We start from the raw sequence: 18,184 nt of genomic DNA, 5'->3' as shown, positions 1-18,184 counted from the left end.
ACGAAAACCCTTACACGGGTTCGAAACTCCTAACTTCTGCACGTCTTCAAGTCCCTATTCCAATTGGTCAAATGTCACTTACCGAGCTGCTATCTCTTGTGAATTTCAGTAAACGTTTAAAATGATTGCTTTTAATTTTTGTAAAAAATGCGTTGAATATCGTGGTGAATTTTTGCAAGAAATGCGGTGATTCATCCTTTTTTCAATGCAATCACCGCATTTTTTAGGAAAATTTACCGCATTTCTTACAATCATTCACCCAAAAACCTTGAATCGGGCAGTCAAAAGAAATAAAAGTACCGGAGGTCATGATGGAAATCTGATTGCTCAGAGAAGAACTCTAACTTATAAAGCAGTGTACGACTTTCCAATAGATATCAATTTCTTAACTAGTTACATCTAATTATGCACAGGAGCTGTTTAACACATAATACGCTTTATCACCCACTGGAAAATATTAAACATTGGTATAGTGGATTAAGTGTGCGCAAGCAATCCACCAGCATTGAGCGTCATTGGGACAAACTTTCTCGTTCGTCAAATCTCAGATCAGTGAAATTCATGAACTGCGATGTCAATTCCACTCAACTTCTTGGATTGTTGTGTGCGAGAGCCAGCTATGAAACGAAGTTCCTACTTAAAATTTAAAATTATAATTTATAATTATATTCAATTTCAGTCAACAGCCCAGATATCTTTGAGTGCAACAAATTGTATTTTTGCTGCATGAGCATCAGTTTGTCTTTTGATCTTGCTTAAATTCAACTAATTCAAAAACAATCATATAAATTATGCGTTGAATATAGCGAAGATTTTACATATTTTGCGTCTAATTTAGCGTATGTCTTACATATTTTGCGTTGATTTTAGCATAGATCTTACATAAGCTCAACGCATTCACGCCAATTTTAGCAGGAAGTCTGCGGTTCGGGTTCCATACCACGCGTTCTACCAACTGATGTTATGAAAATCAAAGTTAAATTCAACGCAAAATATGTAAGACCAACGGTAAATGCAAGGCAAAATGTATAGGATCTAAACTAAATTCAACGCAAAATATGTAAGATCAAGGATAAATTCAACGCAAAATATGTAAGATCTACGCTAAGTTCCACGCATTTAACGCATAATTATGTAAGAAATTAGCGGTAATTTTTTGGACTTGTCTACGCTAGTTACCGCTGATCTTACATAAATTTGGCCAAATTCCTTGGCCCGGGATGCCGTAAAACGTGGTGAAAAAATACGGGTTCCCTTAAAGGGAAAAACCTCATACGAAAACCCTTACATGGGTTCGAAACTCCTAACTCCTGTATGTTTTCAAGTTCCTCTTCCACTTCGCCAAATATCATTTACTTAGCTGCTATCTCTTGTGAATTTCAGTAAACGTTTAAAATGATTGCGGTGTATTTTTTAAAAAATGCGGTGAATTTCGTGGTGAATTTTTGTAAGAAATGCGGTGAATCATCCTTTTTTCAATGCAATGACCGCATTTTTTACCAAAATTTACCGCACTCACCGCATTTCTAACAAACCTTCACCCAAAAACCTTGAATCGGGCCGTCAAAAGAAAAAAAAGTACCGGAAGTCATGATGGAAATCTGATTGCTCAGAGAAGGACTCTAACTTACAACGCAGTGTAAGATTTTCCAATAGATATCAATTTCTTAACTAGTTACATCTAATTATGCGAAAGAGCTGTTTAACACATAATACGCTTTATCACCTATTGGAAAATATTAAACATTGGTATAGTGGATTAAGTGTGCGCAAGCAATCTACCAGCATTGAGCGGCATTGGGACAAACTTTCTCGTTCGTCAAATCTCAGAACAGTGAAATTCATGAACTGTGATGTCAATTTCACTCAACTCCTTGGATTGTTGTGTGCGAGATCCAGCTCTGAAAAAAAGTTCCTACTTGAAATTTAAAATTATAATTTATAATTATATTTAATTTCAATCAACAGCCCAGATATCTTTCAGTGCAACAAATTGTATTTTTGCTTCATGAGCATCAGTTTGTCTTTTTTGTTCAAAAACTGTTTTTTGTTTAAACTTTTGATCTTGCTTAAATTCAACTAATTCAAAACCAATCTTACAAATTATGCGTTGAATATAGTGTAGATTTTACATATTTTGCGTCTAAATTAGCGTAGGTCTTACATATTTTGCGTTGATTTTATTATAGATCTTACATAAACTCAACGCATTCACGCCAATTTTACAAATTTCGATTTGAATTTCACAGATCTTACTTTTTGTCTTTGAATTTAACGTAGAAATTGAATAATTTTGCGTCGAATTCAGCATTAACATTACATCATTTTGCTTTTTGATTTTTCGTTGGAGGTGGGGGTTAGGAGGTGGTTACGTGTGTGGGGGCGTACGTGGGGGGGGGGGGGGTTGGGTAGGTGGGGAGGGTACGTGTGGGGAGGGGTCTGTGTTTGTGTGTGTGTGTGTGTGTGGGGGGGGGGGGGGGTGGGTACCTGGGGGGCTGGGGGGTAAGCAATCTACCAGCATGGAGCGTCATTGGGACAAACTTTCTCTTTCGTCAAATCTCAGAACAGTGAAATTCATGAAATGTGATGTCAATTTCTTTCAACTTCTTGGATTGTTGAGTGCGAGATCCAGCTTTGAATCAAATTTCCTACTTGAAATTTAAAGTTATAATTTATTTTTGTTCCGACCCCACTTGTGGAGGCGAGGAACTATATACTCAAATGGGTTTTTTTTGTTCCGTGAATTTTGGCCGACCGATATATTCATCGTAGAGAAATGTGCGTGGTATCATTAAAAAGCTCGTCCAGCGTAGAATTCGAAATTTAAACGATTTTTTTGAATTTCGTTTTTTTCGAGGAGTTATCGAGGTTTAAAGTTTCATGTGAACACTGGATATTTGGTTCACTTTTGTTCACTTTTACCGTAATTTTCGTTCGAATTAACGTTTTTTCTATGAAAAACTTAATTCAAAACTAGATTTCACGCCAAAAAGTAAATCAATTTTAGGTTTTTAATAGACGAAAGGAGATAATAAAGACTAGTTCTAGTCTTAGAGGGAAGTTTAATATATAAAAAAAATTCGAATTAGGTTTGGGAGCTCTTTTTTTTTTAGAAAATTTTGCAATTTCTTTGTTTTTTCAAGTCACCTAGAGACTACTAGACACTTTTAATATCGAAGTTCCGTTAATGACAAACCTCTTTTACGATCAAATGAAGCCCAATGAACAAAAAATTTGTTTCGAAGGGATCGCTCATGTTTTTTTTTGGATTCGTATCTCAAATTTCGTAATTTCAAATGAAATTTTGATTTATTTTTTGAGGTTTTACTAAAGTTTTACAATCCTATGGCAAGAACTTTTTGACTAAATGTGTAATAGACTTGCTAATGAGCAATAAGTGAACCTATCTAGTGCTGTGAGTGGACAGCTAATGGCTGTTAAGACTTTGAAAATAAATTTTCGAAATTTTTAAAATTAGTAAATCATAAACTTATTTTTGTGAACTGTGAGTTCGTTTCAGTAAAACAGGATTGAACTCCTTCATACCAGTGCAACATACGTTAATCTCATTGGCGGCTTTATCAATTAACTATTGGTTATACGTCTTCAATGCTCTTCAATGCCACAAGATTTCAAATTTTTTAAAAAAATTTTTGGGCTTTTCGTTTTATTAGTTCATTTTGAAATCTTATCGCGTCATCCTAATATTGATTGCTACATCTTCCTTTAGTGAAGACGTCCAAAGGATCATAGATAAAACTTTCTGAGAAAAAAATATGGTTTAAATGTCTTCAACACTTTCTTCTCCCATTTTTCTAAAGAAATTTTGGTTTTTGCCTGTATTTGTTGTTTTTTTTTCATAGTCATAAGACATATTGGGATGTCTTATTGATAACCTAGGCATGATAAACATCTTTGTATTCACATCGTGGCACAGCTGAGCGTATTCATTGAATTCCTATGAAAGCTTTTGAGATTAATGGCTGTTAAGACTTTAAAAATATTTTTTTTTGAACTTTTTTCGAACATAAATCAATCTTAAGCTTATTTTGTGGATTGTAAGTCAGTCTCGGTAATGAGAGAACCGCTTTTTTTCTGCGTCAACAACAATTTATCTAGTTAGCGGTTTTGTCTTCTAACTATTGGTTTTTTTGACTTCGGTGCACGAGTTTTCGTAATTTTTTAAATTTTCGGATTTTTTTAAGTAATTTTGGTTCCTTTTGAAATCGTTATTACATTATCCTAATATTGATAGCTCCCATTGGCTTAGTGAAGACGTTCGATGGATCGTTGAAGAAGTTTTCGGAGAAAAAAGCTTATTGTTTAAATAGCTTCGACACTTTCTTCTCTCAATTTTCTACCGAACTTTTGGATTTTGCCTGTTTTTGTTGTTGTTTTCATAGTCAATGACTTGTTGTAATGTCTTATTGATAAATTTTGAATGACAAACATCCTTGTCGTCACATCATCTAGGCATAATTTAGCGTATTAAATGCCTTCCGTTGAAAGCTGTAGAATTTTATGACTTTGATACTAGGGGTTTTCTCAAAAATTTCGTGGTTTTGATGTATTTTTCTTTGCCATACGACTTATTGTGATGAGTAATTGATGTCACATGAATGAAACCTATGATTGCTATTCCATCGAGGCAGAATTTAGTGTGTTTAATTAACTGCGTTGAAAATAATTGAATTTAATGTCTTTGATACTAGGGCTTTTCTCAAAAACTTCGTGGTTTTAATATCTTTGTTTATATTTGTTGTTTTTCAAGTCATTTTGTAACAATAGAAACAATCACCTTGCTGTTGAAAAATTAATTGAAAATAGAAGAGTTTATACTGAAAATTTCAGTCTCTAATGGCTTTGAAACTTTTCTCGCTTTAGTTTTTGAGAGTTTGCTGTTTTTGCTTTTTTTTTTATTTTTAGGTAGCCGTAAAATTCTGATCGGTCTCATAAACCTTTAATGTTGCCTGTAATGTTGCCCATTAACCTGTAATGAGTGATGTTACCCGAAGCAGTCAGTTTAAAGCCAATAGTCTTAAAAATTATGATATTATACATCTTCAAAGATTTTTCAAACTTTTCAGTTTTTTTTTCTTTTCGTCAACTTATTCTCGTCATTGAGAAATCCGCTCCAATTCCTTGAATTTCAAAAAACAACTTGTCTACTAATTTTATGTCGTAACTGATGTTTTGTTTGGTGGACATTATGCGTTTTCATAAAAAATATTGTGAGTGGTGTATTTGTGTTTCTTTTTTCTCTTCTTTTAGCTTATTCAGGTAATAACAGATCCCAATGATTTTCAAATGTGGCCCAAATGAACGAACTTCTTTTCTCTTTTAGTATAATTTTAACTGAATGAGTATAAAGGTTAAATGAAATAAAAATAAATAAAATTCAGATAATAGCTGATGATTTTAATGGCTTCAATAATTTATGTTATTGTTCTTAATTTTTTGAGGTTTTCTGCGTCTTTGTGTAAATTGTTCGTTTTTTGAGATTTTCTGCGTATTTAGTTTATTCCTATGGTTTAGTCTCAGCAAAGACAGGTCTCATTAGTTTCATATTGACTTTTTAGTAAATTTATCAAGAATTATTTTGTTAAAAAGCTAAAGACATTTTTAGACTTTTGAAATTATTTGGTTTAAGAAATGTTGATTGATCTTTGACTTTAACCTCATTTTTTTTCTCTATGTCAACTTTTTACCTAATCTCATTATGCATTATGAAAAACATACATCTGCTGTATAGTTAGCAAAAACTAAATTTGTGGAGTTAAGGTATTATCTGATCGCATTTTGACGTTGTTACTAGGTACTTTTAAAATTATATATTGGGTTTCTGCCGTGAAAATTTTGTTTTTGCATATTTTGTTGTTTGCTGTTTTTTCTCTTAGTCTTTTTATTGGTAGATCTCGTGAGCGCTGTAATGAGAAATGGCATTATGTAATTCAATTAGTATTTACGTTTTGTAACGTTTTTAAAGTCAAACATCTATTTTTGTTATCTCTTCATTTGGTTGACAATTAAGTCAAAAATGTAGATGAGCTCGGGTCGGAACATCATGTGCGAACGCACATTAATGAGCCGCCTTGTTTTATTTAATTTCGATTAACACCCCAGATATCTTTAAGTGCAACAAACTATATTTTTGCTGCATGAGCGTCAGTTTGTCTTTTTTGTTCAAAAACTGTCCCTTGCTCAAATAAAAATTGAATTCACCGAAAAAAGAAACGTTTCTTTTCATTAAAGAGTTTAACCTCAAAATAGTTGGATGGTTCTTCTTTGGGAAGCCACTTTTATGAACATCCTCAGAAAAATGAAATTCCAAATGGGGTCCCAATTAATTTTAGTGTATCGTTTGAACAAGCTTTTTAGAAACGGAATCGATGATTGAGGCTCCACGATGTGTTTTTGCAGATTATACAAATCGAGCTCTGCTCTGCAAACTCTGAGAATAACGGAGAAAAAAAAATTTATTTAGCTAACAAGAAGAACTCATGAACCTAAAACTAGAGCGGTGTGCAGCGTCTTAAGACTACCGAATGATTGCTGACAAATTCAATGAATTTTTTGTTCGATTTTTTTCGACGATAGGGCAGACCCCTATTGTCATTCCCAAGTCAATGCACTCAAGAATTTTGTCTAGTCGATAACACTTGTATCAAAAACGAAGTAATTAATGCAGAAAACTTGTTAGTCCGGTCCCAACTTTTTTGATCAGCTATAGCGCCAAAGCCTCAGCATCTGTCATTATTTACAATATAATTTTTATTCAGCTGCATTGTTAACTCTCGTTGCTTTCTCAATGACGGTGAAAGTCTAATATGTCACATCATAACAGTGGCAACAGAGTTGACGTCAAGAAATACAGACAACATTCAATGTTAACAGCTACATCAATTGTTTGAGAAAGAGTGGTCTTTAAACAATTTAAGTTATTTTTACAGAGGAAAGTACTGTGAGAAAAAACACAGTTGCAGATCGTGGCTTTCAACTGTTGCTCAACTGGTTATTTTGTGATAGACTTTACCTGGCTGTGGGGTCAAACTAAGTTCCCGTAATCGGTTATTTAGATTTTGCAAAGGCTTTTGACACGAAAAAATTAAGTGCTATTCTAATAAAACCCGCCCGATTTGGTTTTCCCAAAAATGGTTGGCTCTATTTTCTCGTATCCAGGAAAATGTCAACAGTGGCTGAATTTTTTTTCAATTAATGCTCAAAGTTGAGCAACAATGTACAGAAGTGGCCAAACAAAAGAATTTCTTCACGTAGCAACTATGAACAACTTGAATTAGGCACTTACGTAAAGCTTGTTATCAGTTCAAGTGAACAATTAAATAACCTCAAAGCTTTCTTTATACATTGCTGACTTACAAGAATGCAAAAATGTTTCACGTTGTAAATTGCAGACACAGTGAACTAGTTGAAACTGAAATACTTTGTGATTTATTCCGAATTCGAAACTTTCTGCCTCTTTGAAAAGTCAGTGATAGCATTTCAGAAGCAAAAAATGAATTATAAAAACAACACAGTCGGCATTTTCCACTTTCTTCCATTGGATCCCAAAATTAAGGTGCCTATGCTTAACTTCAATAGTTATGAGGAGATATCGTTAAAAATTTCTTAGAATCTTTTTGTCTTGGTTTCTTTATTTTTTAAATTTCCCTTCAGCAAGTTTTGATTTTCAGAACTCGGAATTTTTAGACATTGGAAAAAAAGAAGATACTCAATGCATTCTGGAAGGGTCAACTTGACCAACATTAGACAAAGTTCCCCTAGAGGATCTTGTTTTTTGTAGTTACTTTTATAGAACCGCTCTTTTGACAATCGTGGAAACCTTTCACTAAATAAAAGACCTGTGCTCTTCGAACGTCCAATTATCAGCTCAAACCGTAATATATGTTGTCTTGACCAAGTGTAGGGTTTTTTCGAACAATTTTTTATAGTTTCAAAACAATGAACTATTTTTTTTGATTTTAAAGTTTGTGGATGGGAGTTCTCAGAACATTATCTGCAAATGTACATTAAAGAACCTCCATAAATGACAATGTGTGTGTGTGTGTGTGTGTGTGTGTGTGTGTGTGTGTGTGTGTTGGTGGGTGTGCATGTGTGTGAGCGACAGAATAAACTCTCAGATATTATAAATAATAAACCGAGTTCAGTTCTCTCTCTCTCTCTCTCTCTCTGTCTCTCTCTTTCGTAAGCTCGACATAGAAACAAGAAAAAATATTAAATTTTGCTACTTTCCGTTAACATACATTTCTCTTGCCAATTTCTTTCACCGCCAAACCTCGACCCGGGTGCACTGAAAAAGGATTGGCTTTTGAAGTTACATTTGAATGCCAATCTTTGAGATTTTCGTTCATATCATTTCTATTTGAATTAGTTGCGGCTATAAAATTGTGCTTCATATCATCCATTTAACAGGTGAGTTTTTTGAACCTTTTCTTTCAGTTCGTTTTGTGGTGTCACAATTCGGGATCTATTCTGTCCCCCCCCCCCCGCTTAGTGAGCATAAATCTTTTATGACCCTAAGGCGTATGTGCTATTTTATTACATCGTAACGAGCTATAGAGCATATGATTTGTAACTGGGGGTCATAAAAAAACGTGTGGGGGGGGGGCAGAATAGATCCACAATTCGATATCTAAAGTTTACGCAAAAGGGTCTTTTTTCATTTCCCCAATTGTTTGAAATATCACCCGAGTTCTGTGTATGGTACGAGCAATAATTCAAGGTGTTTAATGCATTTGATGCTGTACTTTTGCATGCTTTACACTTTGCCTTACAAGAACCACAAAGATATTTTTGTTCTTTTTGGGGCATGTCTTGGGCTGTTTTCTGAATTGTGTAAAATGAGGAGGTGGTCAGACAAATCTAACAAAAGCCGTGACTCCTGTCGAAAGGAGTTTATGGCGACCAAAAGAGCAACCAGATCGGGGTAAAAACCAGAAGAATAGGAACGATCTCACCAGAAAACTGATATTACAGTCTTAGTCTGGCCCCAAGTTCTCTTCCAATCAACAAAATAACAAGCAGTACATACTTAAAATAAACTGAAGCTCCAATAATGATCTTTTTTTTGTTTGTTAATTTTACTTCACAAGCTAACCAAGCACGTGCTAATTTTGAGTACCAATATTAAGACTTCGAAGACCATGCTAACACAGACCATTTGAGAATCACCGTTCGAAATACCTGCATTCCATAGCTTTCAGGGTTTTACCGTAAAATTTTTGCCTACTTCGAGTGTGATTGCAAAACCTGCATGTTGCGTCTCAAGGAAAGCTTCTGAGTGAGGAAAAGTGACTTTGAGAGTGGCGCAAATCATGTGTAATCAGAAACTTATCGACGCGCATGAATATAAAACCTGACTCTAAGTGTGAAAATTGACGTCATGTACACAACTCAGTTTAACAACTGCGTGAATGAATGAACAAAAGGTGATTTGAAGTGAACGTCACATCATTTGGTCGTGAGAAAACCATTCCGGACAAAAACAACCTGAAGAAATCTGGAAACAAACAGAAGTAGATTACTGACTCAAAACATCAATTTTCGGCACACTAAGCAAAACTTAATTCAATCTCACTTCATTAGAACCACAACCAAAATCTCAACCAAAATCTGAGCTCGAGCCTAAACAAATGAAACTAACGTCGGAAAAATTGCTCTCGAAAGAATATTGCGAGCGCGAATATATTGCAACCTGCTTTAGTGTGTGTGTGTGGGGGGGGGGTACTAAACTCACTGAGGAAGGCTTTTTAAATGACGTCATTACATTACAGGTTATCATATACCACTACAAACACAAAACAAAATTGAAGTAAAAAAGACCAATTTTGGGGAGAGAGTTGGGTGGTGTCTGTAGTTTGCATAGGAAAAAGAAACTGCTATGGGAAAAAATTATCAGAATGACCTTTTCGCGTCAGCTAAAACTTTCGTCGGCTAAAAAAACTGTGGAATCTCAATATTTTTTTCGTGTCAAAAAGACCAACACGTTAACAATGATTGCTTCAAACTTAGTTGAAGAGCTATTAACAGTATATCCAGCAAAAAATAGCGCGAAAAAGCCGCAGTCGAATCCATTGAAGCTCATCGTTATTGTAACATAACAGGAAAAACGAACAGACAGAAGCTGGCAGAAATTTTTCTATCTCTCCAAACTGTTCAAAACTTTTGATCAGTTTCAGTTAGATTCCAAATTGATATCTTAATCCACTAACTTAATGAATGGGCTTCAGTTTAACCCGGTTCTTTTGATATTGCCCCTTTGTCCTTCATCTTACTCACTATATTGTGTACTTCATTGCATGAATGGACTTAAAATCCATTCACTACGAACAGTGAGCGTAGTAAGTCAGGAGTCAAACGTAAAGCTTGGGAGTAGTGTAAATAGGAAAGTGATCGAAAGGCAAAACGATTTAAAAATCATAACAAGCAGAATACCGAGAAAGACACGAAGGGTCCGAAAAAATCTTTAAGATAACCATTCAGAAATTGGAAACGAAACAAAAATTATTTACCTAATAGAACTATCGATTGTGTTGACGAAAAAAGACAACTTTAATTTACGGTTTTGGGTAGCGGAGCGGGGTGAATGGGAGGCGGTTTGCTGTTTGGGTATTAGGTTGCAGAGGGCGTAGCTAGGTGGAGGGGTAGGTAGAGGGAGCGTGCCTGGGGGCGTGTTTGCTAGGCAGTAGGGGTGGGACGTGCGTGTGTAGTTGAGGGCGTATGTGGTTTGAATTGTGCGGAGTAGGAGGACCGAAAGTGATGCAAAAAGACTTTTTCAAATAACCTTCTGACCTGAAATTAAGCAGCTCCTGATTACTATACATTAGAATATAAGCTTCTATTGAAACCTTATGTTTGCAAGTCAAAGTTCGAAAAAAAGTAAAGTATAAGTCATGAACACACTTGCTTCAGCTAAAAATCTGCAGAATAGCCTTGCATTGCTGTTTTTCGAGTCGTAACCGGTGAGTGCCTTTAAAAAGCCATTGAAAAAAAGCTGACGGCGGCAATTAGCAAACATTGTTTTTCTCGATTAAAATTGGGTAAAAAGTTTCTCAAGAAAAACATGAGAAAACACGCTCACACGATTACTTAGACAACCCGCAAAACACTTAATTTCAACGTTTAAAAACTGACAATCTTCACGAAAAATCAAGAACTGAAAAAATAGTTTGCAAAATAACACGGTTCTCATTTTTTCCCCATTTCTTCAACTAGCATCTGATGCAAAAATGTGACTGATAATGTATTACATTCAACGCGCAGACTGAAAAAATTAAAAGCAAGTAAACGTGGCTGACTTTAGAAGAGAGCAAAAATTTGGCTACAAATTGATAAAGGGAAAAGCGCTGGTAGATGAGGACTAAAATACTGAAACATAATCGACTAACGTCGTGTGAATTACTCTCAAACGACCGTGGAACGGTTGGCTTTGTCAGTAGCTAGGCGGTTTAGTGAGGCTATCTTTAACTTGATTGAAGATGCGTAAGTGAGCGCAGCAGGGGCTGCATGGGGTGGCAACAGTGAGGGTGGGGCAACAATTGGGGGGGGGGGGTCAATATCTAAGAACCGCCCTTCTCACCATAGGTATAAGTCTCCAGAACAGATTCTGTGAATCGCATACTTGAAGACTAGTGAGCTGAAAGGCTCTAAGACCCCTTAATGCCCGCGGGGGCTACCTGTTTACCCCGTTTTTGAGGATAAAAAGTCAAATGCGTCAGACGAAAAATTGGTGTCAAGCGAAAAATCGCATAAAAAAAGACCGACAGGACTAATATAATTGCTAAAAAATTTGTTTGAGAGCAATTAAATACCTAAAATTTTTCAGCAAAACAAACTGTTTTCCAACGCCTAGCCGGGGTCACTTAGCATTTTCTTTTCCAAAACCGAAAAAAAGTTTGATTAGTACAAAGAACGCATTTGTCTTTGCACAATTTCAAAAATCTTTCCAACATGATAAAAACAAAATATTGCACACAAAATTGACATTTATAGCCATGCAATCTAGAATCTACTTTTTTCCAACACAGCTAACTATAAGTTTAAACAAATCCTCCACTTTACCAAAAAACGGCTTAACTCGGTTAACTATACAAGCTATTCTGTCAAAAAAATATTCGAAGTCAAAATGTCTTGATTCCACGCAGAAAAAAACTTACCGGCACAGCAACAATTTGCTCATAAGATAATTTTTGTTTTGCTTTGAGATCAGAACAGATCAGAACATAAATAGTACTTCCGGTAAAAACCATCGAGAAAACCAGTACTCCGGCTCCAGTCTGGAAAAACCCAGAAAATACATAATAGCAACGCTCGGTTATCACGATCGAGCTAATTATATAATATAATCTGAAATAAAACATAGCCCGCAGCTTGCCGGAAAACAGCCGCGAGACAATTGCAGCCTTCCATGGAATTGAAACAACTAAAGAAATAAGATAGACAGCTTCGCCACCAGTCCTTCAATAGACTTTTTGGGTTAGATGCGGACTGCCATCTTGATGAGACACATAATCTGTATAAGGAATAAGCCCTAATAGAACTTTTTTAAAAATAATATTCCAAATCAAAAACTCAAGACTTTAAAACTCAAGAATTAGGGCATATACGTTTGGCACTCCTTAGATGCACACTATTAATCTTTGACTAGTAAATGTTCATAAAATTTAAAGTTCATTAAGTGAGTTCAGATGTCATTTTTTTGAGTGAGGTAAGTCACCAAATTGATATAAAATCAGAAGACATGACATCACGCACACAAATTTTAACTAAAAGCATTTAAGTCACAAATTGAAAAAGTCAGTGGTTGCAAGAATCTTCGATGGAGACGGTGAATTAAAAATAGCAGGTCAAGTCCTGACCTACAATTCAAAGAAGCTTCAGTGACTAAACAAAAAAACTAGACAAAATCTAATATTACTTTTTTGAGAAAATCACTTAGAAAAAAATCATGGCGAAAAATGTAAAAAAGAAAAATCAAACCGAAAATGTCGCATGTGAAAAAAACCACTAGCGAGGAAGCAATTTTTTTTTTCATACACCGTTATCTCACTCACCTATAAAATCAGAGCGAAAAAATGTCAAGCCGCAAAACTACTCGCTTTTTCAGTCCAGGTCCTGTTTCCGCGTGACCAAAACCACTACTCCAATTTGACTTCAAAAATCATGAAAATGTGTGAACAGATCATAAGACAGCGCCGCAATACAATTCAAATTCTTCGATTCAAAAAACAACGATGTCCCCAATAATAGCAGCTATCGCTTTGCGGCTATTAAAAAAATCTAGCTGTTCAAAAAAATTCTGCCACTGAGAAAACCATAACTCTGTTCAAATTGAAGATCTCAATCATATTAATGGAATTGTACTTACCTCTTTAAAAACGAATGGAATTTCATTCCTAGTTTTTTAGCGACAGTCTCAAGAATTATCAAATCCAATTTACAATGTTTCTAAATTTTTGTTCAAAACTAATTTAATCTAATATCTCATTGATTACGATAAATTAATCTCCAAGCTAAAATAACAATTTTACAAAAATAGACATCTGCTCTTTTGATATGATAACTCCAACATGAAAATTTAACGAACATTATCAGGCTCCACTTTACCCAGGCTACATTTATTCCAGTTCAGTTCGAAATACTCAAAGCACCAATTTATTCTAATATCACAGTTTTGGCAACCACCTATCTCTAGAGTTCATCTGCTGATACAAAGGATAGGGGGTAATTCTGACATAGCCCCCTTTTCCCATCAGCCACACAATCAGATTCACCCTTCTGCCTCCAGTGATGGGGAGTGCTCCGTGTTTATGTTGTCCTTTGTGAAGGATTGAGAGTCCAGGTGTCATTTTGATCTCTCCAGATCCCTTTGAGGCATCGTACGCGTAGTCAGCATCCTCATCAGCAATGAATACTAAAATTGAGGCAATTGTGAACAGTATATCAAGGCTGGATCACACACAGCTACGCAACATGTGTATTTGTATTAAAGCACTAAATACATTCTTGAAGTCTAGGAATGCTTGAAGATTTTAATATTTAATTAGGCGTTCGCGCGATGCCTAACCTCACTATACAGTTAATTCCCATTTGAAACTCCCAATTATTAATAAAGTCAATCCCTCCATTCCAACACCTATCTGTTGGATAATTACAAAGACACACGAAATCAAAAATCTCATTACAAAAAATATATATTAATACGGCAAAGTTATGGAACATTCATGAGGATTGAGCGCATAAAAAGCATATAAAAAGCAAATCTTTCACCGTATCAGGGATCAAAAAATAACTAATACCTAAATTTCCTCCAGTAAAATTATCGTATCCGAGACAGACGTTAAGGGTTGCAATGCTAGAGTCCTTGTGCTCTTTCAAATCAACATCGAAGTCGGTTGTCGGCACTTGCTTTCCGTCACCAGGATCCGCATTCTAAAGTTGAACAAATGACGAGATACTACAGATAATGATAATAAAGAATTGAAGCAAGCTTGTTTGCAAGTTCGGTAGTTCTCAATTATGTGGAGGGACCGTTAGGATTATAATAAAGTTATAATCTATTTATAATATTTATAATAATAAATTTTGCAACTACTTTATCAGTGAAGTAACGCAAGTGAAAGACAATCTCATACAACACCTTTTTTAGACATCCTGCGATGATAGTTTGGCCAGTTGTTCAGGAATTTAGATTTTTGCGTATCTTGCATCTAGTACCAAGAAACTATAGCTCATTCAAATAGCGCTACTGTAATCGAATGATGGCATAGAAGCCAGGTGTGATGTTACCTTCTGGTAGTCGACAATGAAGGCGTAGTTATCAGAGGCATCTTCGTGTGAAATGAAGTTAGGATACAGCATTTCCACAATTGGCTGCAAGTATTCACGAGAAATACCATCAAACACCGACTGGAAGCCAATCTCACCTGAGAAAATTTAGTGTGCCATGAAAAGAGCATAACGACTAACGACGGCCGAGTTGCTCTAAAACGATTGGCGAGCGGTTGGCTTCAGTAGTAGCCAGCCGGGGCTTAGGGATGCTAGCATTAGGGGGGGGTGTGAGAGGAATGGTTGGGGGGGGGGGGTGGCGGGTTAGGGTTCAGTGGGGGTAGACGAGGGGGAGTGAATGCATCAATGAATCAATTTCTACGAGAAATGGAACATCATTCGACAAACTTTTGATTTCATATTTTGAAGAACATAGCCGGCAGTTTTCTGGAAAAAAACGCAATGGACCCCCTTGATATCCATTGGGATTGAAATGAAAAGATACGAATTGAAAGCTTACTTATTGACAAAGAATGTTCCAATTTGGCGTGTTTTAGGTAGAATAGATGATTTGGGCAATTTCAACTTCTAAATCGAAGCTTATTTAGCATCGCACTAGCAAAAATTAGCTATCACTAATTAATAATAGCAATAAAATGACCGGGCGTCATCCCGTCTTCTTTGATTTGTTTATTAACCTTAACTTGGCTATAATGTGCAACTAATTTATGCAATGACTTAAAAATCATTCGCAGATGTCAAATTTTTTGACAGATCTCAAAGTCAAATGTTTATTGGATCAATTTGTTAAATTTATTTAGCTTGACATGCTGCAGTTTCCTTGAGAAGTGGTAAAAATACCTGCAGATTGCCAGAAAATAGTCGCAATAGCTTTGTAGATCTGTAGTCTCAAAAAAAAACAAAAATGACCGACCAAAAAATACTCTTCATTAAAGAATGAGATGTTATATTATGATTAAAAATCTGTATAAGCTATTGCTGCCACTATTAGCTGCACTCCAATAACCTTCATTTAGAGTGCCACTCAATCAAATGACCTTATCCCTTTGAATTAAAGTTAAGAAAAGTCAATTTTAAAGTGAGGAAGTCTCTTTGAGAGTGAGGTAAGTCACGTGTGACCAAAAACTTAAATCACGCGAATGAACAAAAAACTCGCTCCAATAAAAGTGAGAAATGACGTCACGCACGCACTTCAGTAAAAATTGCATGAACGAATGAACACAAAGCAGATTTGAAGTGGCTATGACGCTATATGGCCGTAACATAAATCTTGACAACGAAATAAAAAAAAATAAGAGGCCAATAATAGCCCCAGCTATCGCTGTGCGGCTATTAAAAACTGAAATTGGCGATAGATTCAAGTTTTAAAAACCGGAGCTTTAAACAGTTGGATTTCTTGGCTTATAATCTGAATACTGTTACAAAACAAACCAAATAACATCGGATGAATTGCTCACAAACGAAAGAAGGGGCAAATAAATTTAGAGGGGGCGTAGCTTAGAAATGTCTTATGGGTGCAAAAAACCTCCCCACTGGACCTTCGAACTCGGACCTTCAAGTTGGCAGCCTGACGTCTTACCACTGCGCTACAATGCCATTGATTTCCAATCCCTCACAATCGCTTTAAGCAACAACTCAGAACCAGAGCAACTTTTAATTCAGAACGAGAGCAACTTAGATCGCTCAAAAATCAAGAATAAAAGTTTAAAAAGTCACAAGAAGTCAAAGAATATTCCAGAACAAAAGCGTCAAGCAAAAAACTTGCAGAAACTTTGTTCGAGAGCAATTAACCACAATTTGATTTTGCTTGAAGATAATGTTTTCAAAATACCATTGCATAAAATTACAGAAATTAACTATCAATTTTTGAATTTAGATATAAAACCGTCTAATTTCACGATTGATGAAATTAAAATCAATTTGTTTCTTTTTGTTTACTAGCAAGATGAAATATTCTACCAATTTTATCATGACAAATTGCTTTGAACAATAAAAACCATATGAATTTCATCAATTTGACATTACAATATCTGTTGTGAAAATTAGCATGTCAAATTGAGACACCAGTAATTACAAAAACTACCATAAACTACCATCTCTTCTCGATGTTTCATAGTGTATTATTACATGTACATCAGTAGTAATAACATGTGCGCTAACAGAAAACTCCAAATCACAACTAAAAAATTAACGCAATAAAAGTGCCAAAAATAGCCAAACAAACGAAAGTCATCCAAGAAGCGGTGTGATCAAACTAATGGAAACATCAGTATCAGGAAAGTTGATAAACTAAATAACTGCCGATAGTTATTTTAAAATTTGATTTTGTGAATGACAACATATTCTTAAATCGAACCAAGATAAATTCAACAGCAAGTTATAATCAGCCTATTTCAGCACCTATTACATGTAAGTTGCGATGAATGCAATTAACCTAATATGGCTCCGTATCTGTTCATGCCGTTGGGTCTCCTCATCGGAATTCCACTGTTGGAGAGGTAGTCCAGCTCCTCGAGAAATAGTTTGCGGAACTCATCAGTAAAGAGGCCACTAAAATACATTCAAAAATAACTTTCCTAGGAACAGTCAATTAAAAACTGCATTCTCAAAGATGTCAGCCAAAGAGCACATCAAACCACAAAAGCTGTCTACGTGATTTCATACATTTTTTTCACATGGCACAGAGGACGCCCCGATTATCACGCAAAATCAAAGCAGTTACTAAATGATGCCACCCAGGCTCGAACTTGAGACTTTTTCGTGTTCGGCAGAATATAATGATTGCTACAACATGGCACCTATGTTCATCCTGTTTCTGGCTCTGAGCAAAACCATTGACATATAGCTACCCAAATTCCAGGTAGTTAAAAACTTATTTAAAGGTGTTAAATTCCAAAACAATACAGAAGCAGTTCGAAGTTCCCCACCTACTGAAGGTACTTCTCATTATGATAAAGACAACTAGGAAGGCGCAACAATAGACACATCTAACGGTCACATTAGCATTTCTGGCAATCAAGAAAAGTTCAACTAAGTTTGAGCAGATATTCAAACGTAATCAAGTAGAAATCTCCGGTCAGAAAGCAGTAGTAAAACAAATAATTTTTAAAATTTTTCAGAGGCCGGCACTTCGATCCCGAAAAGCTTTAATAATTTCAAGAGGAGGGATACCAATAGAATTACCATTACACACAAGTGTTAGCGGTTTTAAAAACACTTTTAAAATTATTATTATTATTATTTTAATCAAAGTTAATTCGTTTACCAACAATTATAAATTGACGATAAATGCATCAACAGTAAAAAAAATCACTACTTATTTATTTAAACAGCTGCAACTTTTTAGTTACTTTCAGTTATTTCTTAAATCAAATTTTGA

General features: G+C 35.4%; 1 protein-coding gene across 1 annotated transcript in view; it reads right to left on the bottom strand.

Moving 5' to 3' along the window:
• Positions 1-13,399: 13,399 nt before the first annotated feature.
• Positions 13,400-18,184, bottom strand: part of LOC142345824 (2-oxoglutarate and iron-dependent oxygenase domain-containing protein 2-like) — a 421,406-nt gene continuing 416,621 nt past the window's right edge. The window contains exons 4-7 of the mRNA XM_075398225.1: positions 17,240-17,355; positions 14,806-14,942; positions 14,316-14,448; positions 13,400-13,930 (exon numbers count right to left, since the gene is read on the bottom strand). Coding sequence (XP_075254340.1) covers positions 13,683-13,930; positions 14,316-14,448; positions 14,806-14,942; positions 17,240-17,355 — 634 coding nt within the window. The 3' untranslated portion in view covers positions 13,400-13,682. The remainder of the gene's footprint in view (positions 13,931-14,315; positions 14,449-14,805; positions 14,943-17,239; positions 17,356-18,184) is intronic.

Source organism: Convolutriloba macropyga, chromosome 9, assembly GCF_964194025.1.
Source record: "Convolutriloba macropyga chromosome 9, txConMacr16.3, whole genome shotgun sequence".
Taxonomy (NCBI): domain Eukaryota; kingdom Metazoa; phylum Xenacoelomorpha; order Acoela; family Convolutidae; genus Convolutriloba; species Convolutriloba macropyga.
Note: the sequence above shows the minus strand (reverse complement) of the source record. Positions and strands in the feature narration are given on the sequence as shown.